Here is a 17,867-nt window from a genome sequence, read left to right on the forward strand (position 1 = left end):
AGGTGGGAGGTAAGCTGAGTCTTTAAGAAACTGGGGATATCCAGGAGGCAAAGGTGAGGAGGAAAACATTCCAGACATGGGAGATAGTGAAAAGTTTGGAGTTTATTGAGTGAAGGGGTGTAACACAGTTATAACTACAACAATTTAGGAAAATCACAGGCAGCAACGTCTAAGCTGTAGGATTTCTTCATCTCCCAATCACTTCTCAGCAATCTGGCTTCTGACCTCAGACTTGCTCTTTTTTAGCCTTCTTCTTCTTTTTTTTTTGCTTTTTGGAGGGGCAATGGGGGTTGTGACTTCCCCAAAGTCACACAGCTAGTAAGTGTTAAGTGTCTGAGGTTGGATTTGAACTCAGTTCCTCCTGACTCCAGGATATATATATATCATGAATATCTCTTTGTATGTTGTCTCTCCTCACTAGAATGTGATCTCTCTGAGGACAGGTGCCATGTTTTTGCCTCCTCTGTATCCTCTGTGCTTAGCCCCATGTTTAACACAGAGTGAAAGCTTAATAAATGCTTGTTAACTGACACCTATGTAGATCTTAGAGATTATTTGCAACTAGAGAAGAGCAAAATAAAAACTAAAAAGCTAGCTAACATCAAATTTAACATGCATTTATTTTGTCAAAACAAACCAATAAAAGAAGCCTTTCTTTTATAATTTAGCAGTGATCCCAGCTAGTTATATAATTTTTGTCTATCTTTGCTAGGTTCTATGAAAGGAACATTTCAGAATGAAAGGTTCTTGAAGTTAGAAAAGACCTCAAAGGTTTTCTAGTCAGTCCAATCTGCAGCAAATAAGAGTCCCCTCTACAACAAGCCCTACAAGTGGTCACCCAGACCTTTTCTTGAGATATATGCTGAAGAAGGCCTTGGACTCCTAAAAGGCAGAAGCAGTCTATTGACAGGACTAATGACAGCCTGCCAGAAAATAAGTTCCATATCATTATTGTTCCAGAAAACAAATGACAGTGATAGGCTAACTCATGCATTGCTATTGAACGTACTTGATACCACACACGCTTCTTCGAAATCCCAACAGCAGTTCTTCCGGTCTCTACAGCCACTATCACACTGGCAGCCCTCCAGTCCTCTGTAGGATTGAAGGTAGCATTTGTTTCTACAACTCCCTGTAAAACAAAAGGGACAGAGTAACACATTACAGGAGCAAAAGAGAATTTGAAGTTCTTTTCTTTCCCTGGCCTTTTATGGCATGATGCATCAACAAACCTACAGTTTAAACATACTCAAATATCCTAATTACAGGTTATGTTTGATCCAATAAATAAATCTAGTCTAGAAACAATATCTCAGGAAAAAAACTGTTAAGTGAATGAAACAATATCTCAGAAAAAAAACTGTTAAGTGAATCTTATCTTCCCACTGATTTTTCCATTACAGACTGCAGAATAAGCATTCTTTTTTTTTTTTTTAAGCAATTGGGGTTAAATAACTTGCTCAAAGTTACAGGGCCAGTTATTATTTCTGGGTGTGGTGCTGAGTATCTGAGCCTGGATTTGATCCAGGTCATCCTGACACTGGAGCCAGTGCGCTTACTCGCTGAGCCACCTGGCCGCCCCTAAGCAATTGGGGTTAAGTAACTTGCTCAAGGTTACATGGCCAGGTGTTTCTGGGAGGGTGCTAAGTGTCTGAGCCCGGGATTCGATCTCCAGGTCTTCTCAACACTGGAGCCGGTGCTCTTACTCACTGTGCTACCTGGCCGCCCCAGAGAATAAGCATTCTTATAGATATAAGAACAGCAAGAATTGACCAAGAGAAATACAGTTCTGTTGGCTGCTAAAATCTCCTCTGGTTTCAACTTCTTTCATATGTTATAGCCATACCTCTTATTTTCATACAATTGGGAAATGTTCATCGTTTTTCCTGATTTTGTTAGATAATACCAGGAGACACTCATCAGCTATGCATGAGCAACTTAGACTTGAAAAGCAAATAAATGACTCCTAAAAATCCTTTGATCAAGCAAAATGTAACTCTTTTACTTGCTCAGTCCACAGAATTGCCCCAAGGCTTGTAGTTTCCCTAGTTCCTGGAACTTTGCAAGGCTGACATTACTAGTCTGATGCTTTATTTGTGCTTTTAGTACTGTTTCCCTCCTTGGCTACATGCACTGACTTCTAGGGAAAGACTCAGGTTTGATAGAGTTTCTTGGTCTACTCCTTCCTTAGTGTTTTGAACCCATGTTGCCCACCCATTCATTTGAAATGGACTCTCAAAGTACTATCCTGTTCCCAAACAAGCAATAGAGAGGGTCTATGAAGCCCTGTGACATTAATGTTCAGAGAAGACAAAAAAAATGGCAGAGAAAGACCCAGGGCCTTTCACTCCATGCACCGCTGATATGCAATTAGTGATGTTTGCAAGTACATCTCCACTGTTTGTCAGTATGCACAATCTAAAGACATACCAATAAAAATAAAAATATGATCACTGTACATAGATTTGGAAACAGTAGTAGAGAAAGCTCCTAGTTGTAATTGAAAGTAATTGAAAGCACAGCCCTATCTATATCTCTCTAACACTGGTATCACTGCTACCAAGGGGAAAAGTGGGGCTGATCACTTACTATTCCTTTCTTCTTCTAAGGATTTGTAAAACAAAAGTAGGTTGGCAACAGATTGGTCTTAAATAAAAGTATGGGGTAGTGAATAGAAGACTGGCCTTGAAGTCAGGATGATCTAGGTTCAAGTACTATCTCTGACACTTGTGACTATGAACAAGTCACTTAATCTTGGATGATCTAGGTTCAAGTACTTTCTCTGACACTTGTGACTATGAACAAATCACTTAATCTTAGATGATCTAGGTTCAAGTACTTTCTCTGACATTTGTGACTATGAACAAGTCACTTAATCTCTCAGTTGCCTGGCAACTTTCTAAAATTAGAAGCTGCAAGCAAGCAGCTGCTGACCTATATTGGAAGGGAAATTTTTCACATCAACAAAATAACACATCTGGACCCCCCCAAAAAAAAGTCAGACTAAAAATTTGGGTTTAATTTGGCAAGCTAGCGAGATGATCAGATCTTGGAATAATTAAGGTTAATTTAGCAGTAATATAAAAAATGGACTGAGAGACTAGAGAAGGGAAAGTCAATTGGAAGGATATTAGGATAGTGCAGGTGCATATCAATAATAGCCTATAGTGTAGTTAGTAGCAGTGGCAATAAAGAGAAAGGAATAAGTGTAACAAAAACAGTAATAACAACTTACATTTATAGTGCATTAACATTAGTTAAGAACGTTCCCCACAACAGCCCTGCAAGGTCACTCTTTAGAACTGTTTTATCATCTAAGAGAACAAAAGTAGGGCACCAAACAGTCCCCTATGCCTGCAATGCCCTTCTTCCTCATCTCTACATCCTTCCAGTTCCAGCAAAAATCCCATCTTCTGCAGGAAGCCTTTCCTGATCCACCTGAATACTACTGCCTTCTCTCTTAAGATTATCCCCAGTTTATTCTGGACAGATCTCATTTGTACATAGTTGTTTGTATGTTGCCTCTCATTAGACCACAAGCTCTTGGAGAGCAAGGACTTTTCTGCATTTTATTTTTTTTTCCTATCACCACCTGGCACATAGTAGGTAATTCATAAGCACTTGTTGACTTCACTAGAAATGCTGAAATCTTTGACGCAGTTTACATAGATTGAATATACTCAAGACATAATAATAACAACAATAATAAATGGCATTTATATAGTACTTTCTGGATTGCAAAGCACTTATATATATATATATATATATATATATATATATATAATGTATCAATATTGATACATTTCAGACTCAGCAATCCTATAGGGCAGATATATTTTAAGTACCTCTATAACTTCCCATTAACATTAGAATTCTAAAAGCCAGATCCCCTGAGGGACAAATGGGAAAGGCAAAGACTTCAGCAAAGGAAAAAACCTCAGAACCAGCTGCTTCTTTCTTTTAGGGCAAAGAAGAGGGAAGGTAAAGGGGGCCTTATCTGGTTAAGGATGAAAAGTACCTCAAGGAAATGATACTTAAAAAGTCCCTCTCCTATCCCCAAGAAAAGCACTCAACTAAGTCTATTCCATCAGAGTTTGAGTAACTTCGGACAAAGCCTTGGATTTTTTAAAGGCCTCTCTTTTCTTTCCTTTTTCCAAGAAAAGGGCTTCAACTAAAGCCAGTCCTGGAAGGAATTAACCATGGCATCCCAGGTAAAGGAAAAAGTATAAGCTTCAGGCAGATGATTCAATTTAGTGTGACTCCTGAGGAAAGGGGGAGTCAAAGTGAAGGAAAAACTGCTATGGCCACAAAAAGAGCCCAAGGGCAAAGAAAAGGGCCCCAATTTATTCTAATCATCTGATTAGTGTAAATCTAGAATTTCAATCCCTGAGGCCTCAACACCACTAATAAGCAAACAAAATAATGATTATAAAGGCCTTTTATGATACCAGGAATTCCTAAGACAGAAATCCAGAAAAGGAGAATTACACCCAAAACACCTACCATCTAAACCTCTAAGAAAAAAAAATGCCCACAAGATCAATTAGAATTCCTAGTAAAAATGATATAAATCTTTAGAAAGAGTTTAAAACAGTATTAGAAGAAAATGTAAATGTATAACTGTATTAGAAGAAAATGTACCTAGAAAACAGATTAAGTAATGATAACCTAAGAATCACTGTACTACTCAAATCCATGACCAAAAAATTAAAAAAGAAACTGAATATCATTTTTCAGGAAATCGTTAAATAAAACTACCCAGACATATTAGAAAGAGGGCAATATGAAAATATAAAAGATTTACCAATCAGCTCCTAAAGGAAAGTCTAAAATGAAAACTCCTGGAATGTCACTGCTAAAATCCAGACCAAAGAAAAAATACTGCAAGCAATCAGAAAAAAAGAATTCAAATACTGAGGAACTATAGTCAGGATCACACAAGATTTAGTCTACCACTATAGAGGACCAGAGAACATGGAATATGGTATTCTAAAAGGCAAAGATCTACAAAATTGAATATAATCTTACAAAAGAAAAAAAAAAAACAAAACGAATGAAATAGAAGACTTTCAAACATTCCTAATGAGTGTGTGTGAGACAGAGACACAGAGACAGAAAGTTGAATAGAAATGCGAGTCAAGAGAAAAATAAATACAAGTAAACAATCAGAAGGGACTTTATAAGGATGAATGATTACTTTCTAATGAGGGAGGGAGTGACATAAAAAGTTGCATCATAAAGAAATTACCGGGCCGGGCTAGGTGGCACAGTGAGTAAAGCCCTGGGTCGCTGGGTCGGGAGGACCTGAGTTCAGTTCCGGCCTCAGAGACTTAACACCCACACAAAAAAACTAGCTTTGTAACCTTGGGCAAGTTACTTAACCCCAATTGCCCTCCAAAAGGCAAAACAAAAACAAACAAACAAAGAAATTACCTATCAGATCTAAAGACAGAAAAAGTTTATGAACAAACAAGGATAGAAAGAATCACAGAAGATAAAATGGATAATTTTGATTACATAAAATTTAAAGATTTTGCACAAACAGATCCAATGAGCCTAGGAACTAAAGGAAACAAATGGGGGGAAAATCTTCACTTCAAGTTTCTTTGATAAAAGTTTTCATTTCCAAAATAAGGAATTAATTCAAATTTGTAAGAATAAGAGTCATTTCTCAATTGATAAATGATCTAAGGATATGAACAGGAAGTTCTCAAGGGAATATATCTATAGTCATATTTTTTAAAGTACTCCAAATCACTAATACTTAGAGAAATGAATATTATGACATCTCTGAGTTTCTACTCATCAGTTTGGAAAAGATGACCAAAAAATAAATGGCAAATATTGGAGATTGGAGGAACTGTCTGTGGTAAATCAGACAGAGTGATGCATTGTTGGTGCAACTGTGAACTAATCCAGCCATTCTGGAAAGAAATTTGGAATAAAACAAGGAAAGTTACTAAACAGCACATAACCTTTGAACAAGCTATACTCTATTACTATTTTCAAAGATTTTATATATAATATGTGTGTATGTGTGTGTGTGTGTGTGTATATATATATATACATATTTATGTATATAGAAAGAGGAAATGGTCCTTTATGTACAAAAATGTTTATAGCGGCTTTTCTTTTGGTGGCAAAAACTGGAGACTTCCTTCCTTCTTTCCTTCCCTCATTTTTATAGCAACTTTTCTTTTGGTGGCCAAAACTAGAAGCTTCCTTTTTTTCCTTTCCTTCTTTCCTCTTTTCTTTCTTTGCCTCATGCCTTCTTTCTTTCCTTTCTTGATTACTTTCTTCTTCTCTTCCTTCCCTTTTTCTTTCCTTTTGTTTCCTTCTGTCTTTCTTTTGTTCCTTCCTTCATTCTTTCCTTCCTTCCTTCCCTTCCTCCTTTCCTTCATTCTTCCCTCTTTTTTACTTCCCTCCCACCATCCTCCTATACTTCTATCTGTTCTTCTTTCTTTCTGTCCTTCCTTGCTGTTTCCATAGGAAAGGGAAAAAACAAATGCTTGATAATTAAAAATATATAGTAGTCAAGGAGATCCTTGTGACATTCCATTAAAGTCCTACTTCCAGGATGGCATCAAACCATTGTGAAAACTGAATAAATAATCAATTTACTAATCACCTCGATTTGCTTGATTTACTATCCAGGAAAAGCCAAAACAACCTGGGAATCAGGAGGCAAAATAAGTGTTGCTCAAGTTTGACATACCAATGATCCTTTCTCAGTGTTCACTGGGTGAATCCAGAACACTTCTGCTGTGCCAGCAACCACAGGGCTGACTCAAACTGATACGTATTGACCCCAAACAGACAGACCTTGCACAAACATCCAGGTTCCAGGTACTCTGCACTCCCCCATTCTCCGCCCAATTCCTGGAACCCTCCCCTCTCCAAAAGGCCCTGAAAATGCCCCTTTTGTTGTAAAACCATATATAAACCATTCCCTAAAGCCCAGTCTTCAGAGGGGCCCAGACTAGGTCTGACACTTCCCAGCATGTGCCAGACTGGCCCAATAAACACTTTCATTTTTGCACTTGAACTCTGCCTATGTCTGTTCAGGCAGACACCATACCTTAATTAATCACCATTAATGGTTTTTTTTTTTTTAGTCACTGACAAAACAATTTCTGAATCCACTGAACTGTATTATTACTGTCTAAGCCACATTTCATTTTTGTACACAAAAATTAAATCATAGGATAGCAGATTTAGAAACCTTAAAATTATATCGTCCAAGTCTTTTACAAAGAACAGCCACAGAAGGACTTGAACGGGTGATGTTGGAACAAAGGAGGTAACTAAGTGGCTCAGTGGATAGAGCATTGGACCTAGATTCAGGAAAACCTGAGTTCAAACCCAGCCCCAGACATTTACTAGCTATGTGACCTTGGGCACTTAACCTTTGTTTGCCTTAATCCATCAGAGAAGGAAATGGGCAAACCACTCCAGTATCTGCCAAGAAAACCACATGGACAATATAGGTGGACTATGTTCCATGGGGTCACAAAGAGACAACAGAACAAAGGGTATCAACTTTTTTTTTTTTAACTAAGGAATTAAACTGAAAAAAAAAATCCTTCCCATATCATCTCAATAGCTTTCAGTTAGCTAGACCACTAATTGGTGTCCTAAGAACTGGACCCCCTGTTCAGTATAGATTTGGCATTCTTGAGAGTGAAAAATGCCAGTAACTAGACAAATATATTAAAGTTAACACATGAATGATTTCTGAAGATTTACTTCTGGGTTGGCATGAAGAAATACGTGAATTCTCAACAAATACTAAAACTAGTTTGGCAAGACCAACTTTAAATGCAAATGCAAGCTTTTTAATACTTAGAATGACCAAAACAATGAGCCAAAGAATTACAATTCATAAGAGGAAACACAGATGTTCAAATGAGGCTTCATTTAATCATTCCATAAACATTTGTTAATTACTTGTTATCTGCAATGGCACTATGCTATACTGGGAACTATGAATATAAGTCAGACACAGACTTTGCCCTCTTACAATCTAACAGGTATGCTGAGGCACATACACAAATTAATATAATTCATATTAGAAAATTATATAAATGTATTAGAGGTCTAAGAAGCATTTTGAGTGCTTTAAATGGATGATTGGAAGATACCATGAAATCATCTTATCTAGACATTTTTTTTTTGGAAAGCAATTGGGGATAAATGACTTGCCCAAAGTCACCCTGCTAGTAAGTGTGCTAAGTGTCTGAGGTCAGATTTGAACTCAGGTCCTTCTGACTTCAGGGCTGGTGCTCTATTCACTACACCACCTAGCTGCCCCTTATCTAGACATTCTTAACATGGGATCCATGGACTGATAAAATTCCAGTAAGTCTGCAAACTTGGATAAAGAAAAAAGAAATACATCTTCATTTTCACTAACATCTAACTGAAATTTAGCTTTTCTTCAATTATTTAAATACATTATGAGAAGGGTCCATAGGCTTCACCAGATTGCCCAAGGGGGGGTATGACTTCAGAAAAGATTGATAACCCCTGGTCTAATCCAAACCCCTCATTTTACAAGAGTAGAAAGTAAGGCCAAAAAAGGTGAAGAGTCTTGGTCAAGGTCATTCATGATTCTATATAGGCTTCTTTACAATGTTGTTACTATGAGACTGCATATAAATAACAACATGTTTCCCATCCCAACTCCAAAAAGATGAATTGTAGTATATTGGTCTTTCCATGTGAATATATATATTTGGGGAAAATGATTTGGCATGAAGTGTTTCCAAACTTGTATCATAATGATTGAACCATCTTGCTCTACTGGAAAATAGATCCATCTCTTAATACTTCATGGTCAAAATAAGAGTCAAATAAGGTCAGACTATCAATTCAACATTTTTTTTCATTATTTCTATTCATAACATTGAAAGTGGCAAGCTTCCAGCAAAGTAATCCAACAGCAAGTCAACAGGAAGACAAAACTGACCTCAGAAATAAAGCTTTATTATTCCCATGGTGTTGTAACCTGCCATCTGCCATGCAACTGGCCTTTGCATCAATATTATGTGTAAACACATCTGCACTAAATATCCAAAAAGACATAAATTTACAAAGTTGCTTCATCTTAGAAGAGGAAAAATTATCTATTAGAACAAAAACAACAACAAAATACCAGGCAGGGAAAGCTGGAGAATTTCATTCTTTTGGCATTTCACAGTTTAACAGCCATATTTTAAAACAAAAGCAAATGAACTAATCTGTACAGTAGATATTGTAGGAGTCCCTGATCCTCCCATCTACCAGTATCTCTTCTACTAGTAAGTGTAAATGTGGCTGAGTATTAAAATGTTTTTCATGAACTCCATTATGTTCTTTCCATACTGCATGTCTGGGTAGAATTTCTCTTTGTCTTGGAACCATAGCCACACCACTATGCTATTTAAAATTATTTGTGATTCTCACTCTCTAAGGTCCAAAGTTGGTCCTTGGAGTCCTTTTTGAAATAGCTTTATTTCATTTCTGCAAGACTGCACTGTCTGCTGCTAATCATTTTCACTAATTCACTAAATCATTCCACAAAGTCTGAAGCTGTTTCTGTGTATCACTAAAGCATTTCTCTTTCATTTTTCCCTCTTTGTGAGAGGCAGCATGTCATAGACATTGGAGAGCTGGGTTCAAATTCTATCTCTTACGTGTAATGACTGTGTTGATTGTCAGCAAGTAAGCTCTTAACGCTCCAGGTAACCTGAACACTACAAATTACAGATAAAATGACAGTCTGCTTGATGAAGCTGCCCTTCATTGGGCAGCTCTCTACATGAATGAAATCAGGTCCAAATCCTCTCTTTTTCCCTTCTCTTCTTGAAGTTACCCCACAATTCAACTATTTGGATATTTTTATCATCATCCACTCTCTGCTGAGAGTCCATCCTCTTGACAACCATTCTATACTCTGTATATGCCCAATCTCATATGTACTCAGAAGTTAAACAGTGACATTGTAGGCTTTTCTTTTTAGGGGAAAAGTGTGTTATGGTAGAAAGAGGACTGGATTTGGAATCAGAGAACCTAGGTTCAAATCCTGTCCTCCTGTGTGATCCTGGGCAAATTACTTAAGTTTTATGGGCCAGCTCCAGCTTGTATATAAACTAAGTAGGTTGGACTAGATGTTACTTACTGTCCTTGTTAGCTCTAAATCCATGATCCTATATGCCAAGAAAACCTGAAATGGAGTCACAATGAGTCAGACATGACTGAAAACAACTGAACAACAATATGCCGTGATCTAGCAGAGTTAATGTTGCAATGCATGTTATCAGACTAATTGACTTTTCTGTCAGTTGAAATTTGGTCCAACTATATTCAGAAGAGTCAAGGACCATACTGATGAAAAAAGTTTAAGAAGCCATATGTGGTAGACCAATGAAAAGATAATTTAATATATAGACCTTTAGTATAATTGGAAATGTCCCTGTTGGTGATACACTTCCTTTATGAATCTTCCAAAGACAATGATGATCCCATCAAATTAATTTTCTATTTCTTTACTGATGACTGAACTATGGTGGCTTAGGTAGCAAAAAGCTTTGAAAAGTTTATGCTTTTGCTACCTACATCCTGACAGAAATGTGACAGACTCAAGATGTCAGATGAGACATTCCTTTTTAGACACAGTCAATATGGAAGCTTACTTTGCTTGACTACATATTTTTGTTATGGGGATTGTTTTTCTTTTTCTTTTTTTGTTATTGTTCGAATATGGAAGGGAGAACAATATGAGAGGGAGAAAGTAAGTGCCTATTAATTAAAACCAATAAAATTAAATTTTTAAAAAGAACATTTTATGCTTTGGGTTGACAGTGAAAACTATTTATCTCTTCCTACCACTAACTCGTAGCTTCTCTCTCTTCTTTCAAAATGCAAGTTGGTAACCATTTTCTTTAAAAAGTCTTTCCTGATAAAGGTCCAACAAGTGCTAATGCCCTCCTTCCCAAACTAAGTTTTGTTTAACTTTTTTATGTTCCTGTTGCCTCCCCACTATAATGTAGTCCTACTGAAGTCGTCAGAAGGGATTATTTCATTCTTTGAACTTTTATCCTCAATACCTAACACAATCCCAGGAACACAACAGATGTTTAATAAATGCTCATTGATGTGAGGAGAGGTATAGTAGATGGATGGTAAGCCTACATCAGGGTTAGGATATGGAAAGAGATGAGTAGTGATGATAGTACAAGAGCAAGGACTTCCAATGTTGTTGTTCATCCTTCATTTTCAAAGAGGGCTGATGACGTCAAGATGCTGGGGTAAAATAGTGGATGATGAGTAAGGACTTGTATGTGATTTGTATTTAAGGGAGACAGATTTGCTCAAAATCATCTCTTCCAGAGTGACTCAGGATGCAGACCGTGACATCTTTGACATCTGACCAAGCTCTAAGCACTCCACAGAGCTTGTATCAGCCTCCTCCATGGTCAATAAAATAAACTGTTCTCATCTGCCCATTCCAGCAGGGAAAGTCTTCACATGCTTGTAGACATTGCCACAATTCACTAATGGTTTTGAGGCCTGTTACCCTCAATCTGATTTAACCTATCTCTGAAGGTTGTGTCTGCTGCTATGGTATAGCATCTTGGAGCCATTGGTGAGAGTTGGGTGACAGGTAAACATCAAAGGTGAATTCCAGTGTAGAAGATTGTAGAAGGTTAATGTGGTTAATTACTAAGGGCAAGCTATTAAGCTGGCTTCCATTGAATGGCCGATAATAAGCCCAGTCCAAGCCTCAAAGGCTCACAGTTTAGGTTTTCAGGGCATAGAATGAATATAAATAGCAATTGTTTTCTGTATGGTGAAAAAACTCTGAAAGGCCAAGGTCACCCATTGCATCCTTAGCCTTTGTCTGCACCTTTGTCTTGCCATGTGACTCTGCTGACTGGAGAAATCTCTGCCGCACTCAAATACAATTTTTGTACATGTCAAAACACCATGCTTGTGATATTATTGGTCCTCTTTGAGAATGAAGAAAGAATAAGATATTAAAAGGATAAAGCATCCCTTCAATAAGTACAGGTTAGACTATTAGACTTCTGAGTCCTAGCTTAAAGACCCTTTGAATTTATGACATAATTAACCATTTGCCAATCCTTGAAATTCTTTCTGCCCTTGTCTTCTATGACACTTCACATTTCTGATTCTCCTACTAACTCTAAGTGATTTCTCTTTACCTCTTTAATGGCTCCTCATCCTGCTCCAAGGTAGTTTTTATTTAAGATCCTGTTCTCGAGCTGTCACTTTTCACAACACTCTTCCTTAGAGAATACCTTCACTCTTATGACTTCAATTGTTATCTTTGTGTTGATAGCTCTCAAGTAGAGTACACTGGTACCAAAAACTGGATTTGAAGTTCAAGGACCAACCAAGATTTGAATCTCTACTTACTACCTATAACACTTACTACCTGGAGTCAAGTTACTTTACTTTTTCAGGTCTGTATGGAGTTAAACAGGATGGCATCTAAAATTCTTTACATCTCAAAATTTATTATTCACAATATGCTGCATCACACATTTCTTCATTACCCTTTGGGTCAGTTGAATTTTGATTCTTCAGAGACTGACATTTTCTACAATTTGAAGCCATCTGACATTACTGGAAGAAGTTTGATGTTAAAAAGAGAAAAGACTGGGGTCATTAAAAATCATTACAATATTTCCCAAGTGCAATCCTGCCTACTCTCTCTTCTGTTTAGTTCAGCTCATTGTCCATCATTAGATGCAGTCTAAGAAATACGTACTAATAGACCAGCTGTGTAGACTGTCCATCCATTCTCATGTCATAAATTAGACTGATGGTGTCCGACCTTTTTTGATTGTTCGTCCCATCTCTAAAATTTTTTTCGAGTAATCTATCTTCAATATATGTATACTAATTTATTAATTACAAAGAGTTTGAATAAGAAAGGGAAGAGAGGACTTGAGTAAATGACAGGGTTTAGTGAATGGGTTTTGTGGAGTTTTTTTTTTAATATGGAAGAGACTTGTGATGAGTTTCAAAAGAGTGGTAGATGAGAAGGCCATCATCTCAAGTACCACTTAAAATCACTTTAGGAAACAATGAGATTCAAGTAAGATGGTCCAAGAAACACTTTAGCTCTCTCTGTCTCTGTCTCTCTCTCTCTCTGTGTCTCTCTCTCTGTGTCTCTCTCTCTCTCTCTCTCTGTCTCTCTGTCTCTCTGTCTCTCTCTCTCTCTCTGTCTCTCTCTGTCTCTCTGTCTCTCTCTCTGTCTCTCTGTCTCTCTCTCTGTCTCTCTGTCTCTCTCTCTGTCTCTCTGTCTCTCTCTCTCTCTCTCTCTCTCTCTGTCTCTCTCTCCCGGTTGGTACAGTGCCTGTTAGCACACACTGCAGTATATAAAGACCTCTAAGTCTAAGTAAGAACCATACCACCTACAGTCAATCAAGAAAATGGCACAGAAATGGCATCAAGAAACCTAGGTCACACAGATACTAGTCTCTGAAAGGGGTTGACCCCAAGTTTCTGAGAAACATGCTCTTTGCCACGAAACACAACAAGGGGCTAAAGCAGATGCAGGCCAACAACGCCAAAGCCATCAAGGCCCAAGCAGAGGCTATCAAGGCCCTGAGCATTAAGGCCTCCAAAGCCAAGGTTCTCAGACCCAAGATCCCCAAGGCCAGTACCTGGCATGCTGGCCACAAGATGGCTACCAAGCATCCAGGTCCTGGGATTAGCATCAAGCATCCAGGCTCCAGGATCACAAAGCCTGACTCTAAGGTTGCCATAACCACTGACCCCAAGTCTAACAAACCCACTGATCCCAAGGCTACCAAGTCCACTGACCCCAAGGTCACCAAATCTGCCACCAAGGTCAGTGTTTGATCCCAAGGCTACCAAATCTGGCCCCAAGTTTACCAAATCTGATGCTAAGGCTACCAAGTCTGATTCCAAGGCTGCCAAGTCAGATCCCAAGGCACTCAAGTCTGATTCTAAGGATACTAAGCCTGCAGAGTCTAAAACCAAAGATGCTGGGGTTTGCTAGTCCCAAGCCTTCAAAATAGGTGCTTTAGGACAGAAGGACTTTTTTAAATTTAACACCACCCTTTTTTCCCAGCCAGGGTATGATTATTCCCTATTTTGTACAAATAAAGGAAATGATGAGTCATAAGAACCATCAAAAAACAAAGCAAAACATTTAAACTAAATCCCGCCCCAGGGTGAACAATGGAATAAATAAAACCTCTCTCTGATAGGGAGAATCCTTCTTAAGCTGAGGGTATCCCACTTAGTGGGTGCCCCCCCCTTTAAGTGAGGGGGCATTCACCTTTACTCAGACATTTCTCTTACTGATGCTTCTTTAAGGGGAGGGCATACCCCTTAAGCTGGGGTCTCCCTTTAGCTTCATCTCCCTTCAGGGGCAAAGGAGCCTGGTTGGTGTGTTGTGTTACCCCACCCACAATAAATGCCTTTACTTGATTTGGAGACAGCCTGAGAAAATTCTTTCCAGACAACTTTGTACCCCAACATTTTGGGGTGCCTCTGAACCTCATCACTTGGGTATGTTTGAAGGCAATAGGGAAGGAAACAGTTGAAAGGAAAACATCAAAGATTCTAGAGAGGAGGGATGATTTAGGATGTAGTCTAAAGGTTAACTTTGGCAGGAAGGGCCCCCTCTGTCAGGAACTAGAGGAAATAAGGAGAGGAAGATCATATCAATGTATTTTGATATGCAAAATAACATGCAATTGAACGCTAGTGGAGGAAATTACACAACCATTTTGACTGGATTATAATCTTAACTGGGACCTAGCTACTTGCTCTATGCCACTCCTTTTTACTTTTTCCTGCCTGCCTCATACTCCCTACCCCATAGCATCTATTCCAAATTTTATGCTATTTCCTCAAACCACTTACAGTCCCACCTACCACTTTCCTTTCACCAGAGAACTTTACCACAATACTTCACTAAAGAATTGAGGCCACGAATTGCTCAGGTGTAGGCTGAGCCAATAAAATAAAAATGAAATTCTACCTAAATTCATCTACTTATTCAGTGCCATAATAACCAAATTAAAAAAATTATTTCATAAAGCTAGAAAAAAAATCATACCAAAACTCATCCAGAAAAACAAAAGGTTAAGAATAGCAAGGTAATTAATGAAAACGAATGTAAAGGAAAATGGCCTCGCCATACTGGATCTCAAACTGTATTATAAAGTGGGAATCAGGGGCGGCCAGGTAGCACAGCAAGTAAGAGCACTGGCTCCAGTGTTGAGAAGACCTGGAGATCGAATCCCGGGCTCAGACACTTAGCACCCACCCAGAAACACCTGGCCGTGTAACCTTGAGCAAGTTACTTAACCCCAATTGCTTAGGGGTGGCCAGGTGGCTCAGCGAGTAAGAGCACTGGCTCCAGTGTTGGGACGACCTGGAGATCAAATCCCGGGCTCAGACACTCAGCACCACACCCAGAAATAACTGGCCGTGTAAGCTTGAGCAAGTTACTTAACCCCGATCAATAAATAAAATAAAGTGGGAATCATCAAAACTATCTGGTACTGCCTGAAAAATAGAGTGGTAGATCAGTGGAATAGATTAGAGATATAAGACACAGTAGTAAACAACCACAATAATAAAGCATTTGATAAACCCAAAGAGACTCCACTCCAGCTTTTGGGACAAGAACTTAGTACTTGACAAAAACTGCTGGGAAAACTGGAAAACAGTATGGCAGAAACTAGGTATAGCCCAAGATAAGGTCAAATTGGGTATATGATTTAAATGTAGAGTGAAATTTAGGAGAGCAAGGAAGTTTACCTGTCAGATCTATAGAAAAGGGAAGAATTTATGACCAAACAAGAGACAGAGAACATTACTAGGCATAAAATGAATATTTTTTTTTACTATATTCAATTTAAAAGTTTTTGAATAAATAAAACCAAAGAAACCAAGATTAGAAAGCTGAGAAACAATTTTCACAGCAAGTGGTTCTGATAAGGTTTTCATTTCTCAAATATATAGAAAATTGATTCAAATTTATTATACAAGTCATTCCCCAATAAACTATTTTTTCACTTTTTTTTAATGGGTTATTTCCCCTTTGGGTCTGTGTCTTCTTTTACAACATAACCCTGTGTAATGGCAAGCAAAGAAGTAGTTAACACTTTGTTTCAGCTATTGAATTAATATCATGTTGCAGCTACTGAATTAACACCTTGTTTCAATTCAAGTTTCTTTTGAGCACTGTATCAAGTCTGTTAAGAAACGACATGTGAACCCCACAACTTGTGAACTTCTGGGGAGGAGCTGTGCCACATATAAAGAAGAGCACAAGCTGGACAGTCAGAACTTCCTGGGATAAGCATTGTGGAGAGGCAGGGCAGCTGCTGCTGGACTGAAGACTGAACTGAGAATTGAGAAGAACTGAAACAGAATTTCTTGGAGCAAGCCACGTGGAGGCTTAAGCCACAAATAAAGTGATTTTGATTTTAAGACAGAGCTTATGGTGCTGAAGACTTCTGTGGGACAGCTGGAGTTACTGAGGATTTCCGAGGGCCAGCCGGAGCTGCCAAGAACTTCCAGGGCCAGCTGGAGCTGCCAAAGACTGAGGAAGCATAACTGTGGTGCTGGTACTTTGTACAAATGTTGTTATAACTTTGTTAATGTGTATAAACGTTCTTGTGGCTTTTTTTAAGCCTTGTCTTCCCAGGAAGAGAGGCTGTGAAGGATTTGAGATGAATTGGACACTGTGAGCTCCAATGTGGAGTAGGAACTGCATGGAGAACTAGACAAGGAAATGGGAGATGCCTGCCTTTGAACCCAGATGAAAGTTGGATGGATTCAGATAGGAGCTGGGACCATGGAAGAGGAACTGTGGAAACTGAGAGCCAGCCTTGAGTCAAAATGAAAGAAGACTTTACTTGGATACTATGTACTGACTGAGATTATGATTTACTGTGACCTAGAGGTGGAGGACTTTGACTTTTGTACTTTGTGATCGAATTAAGGATTTTGTGATTGACTAAATGAATGGACTTTGTTTAAAACTATATGACCACTTTGGTGAAAACTATGTGGCCATTTTAGTGATAAGTTGTTGAATTGTAACATGGTGAATGCTATATTTTGATTTTCTGTGATAAGCTGTAACATTGTGAATGCTGTATTTTGATTTTCTACAAATGTTTTGCTCTGATTTGTTATTGAATAGAGATCACTATACTACATAATCAGAACCTTGAAAGCTATTCACAGTAGCCGTCCTCTGGAAAGCTGCTTGTGCATGGCTTTACACCATGTTATGGTAATATCATGGTAATATGTTTTGCATGATTTAACATATAAAACATATACCAAATTGTTTACCATCTCAAGGATAGGGGAGGTAAGGAAAGCAGAAAATTTGGAACTCCAATTTTTAAAAAAATCAACATTCAAAATTGTTTTTAGAGGTAATTGGGGAAAAAATAAATTATTTAAAAAAGAATTGAAGCCACCTATAATGAGCTCCCTCCCATATCTACACTTCCAATTATCTCTACCTCATCCTCTCTTTTCTCCTCCTTTGCTATACAGTATCAGAGTATAAGATGGACCTTTTCCTTACAAATGCCAATCATTCTATTTAGCCCTTGATCCCATCCTTGCTTGTCTTCTCCAAGTGCTTTCCCTTTTAATTATGTCATCTCTCTCATGAATTTTCAATCCCTCATTACTCAGTGGCTTCTTCCCCTCCACCTCCCAATCATTAAAAACCCTTTACTTGATCATACTCTTCCCTTTCACAGGCAAATTTAATCTACACTCATTACCACCACTTAGTCAACAAGCTTATTAAGAGCTTACTGTGGTCAAGATGGCAGAGTAGAAACAGG

The 17,867-nt window shown here is 38.2% G+C and overlaps 1 protein-coding gene across 1 annotated transcript in view; it reads right to left on the minus strand.

Moving 5' to 3' along the window:
• Positions 1-17,867, minus strand: part of ENPP3 (ectonucleotide pyrophosphatase/phosphodiesterase 3) — a 144,114-nt gene that overhangs the window by 95,648 nt on the left and 30,599 nt on the right. Inside the window, exon 4 of the mRNA XM_069077389.1 lies at positions 1,010-1,132. Within this exon, the coding sequence (XP_068933490.1) occupies positions 1,010-1,132 (123 nt within the window). The remainder of the gene's footprint in view (positions 1-1,009; positions 1,133-17,867) is intronic.

Source organism: Petaurus breviceps, unplaced genomic scaffold (genome assembly GCF_028583685.1).
Source record: "Petaurus breviceps papuanus isolate PSGF00001 unplaced genomic scaffold, PetGlider_PUasm1.0 90977, whole genome shotgun sequence".
NCBI classification, from domain to species: domain Eukaryota; kingdom Metazoa; phylum Chordata; class Mammalia; order Diprotodontia; family Petauridae; genus Petaurus; species Petaurus breviceps.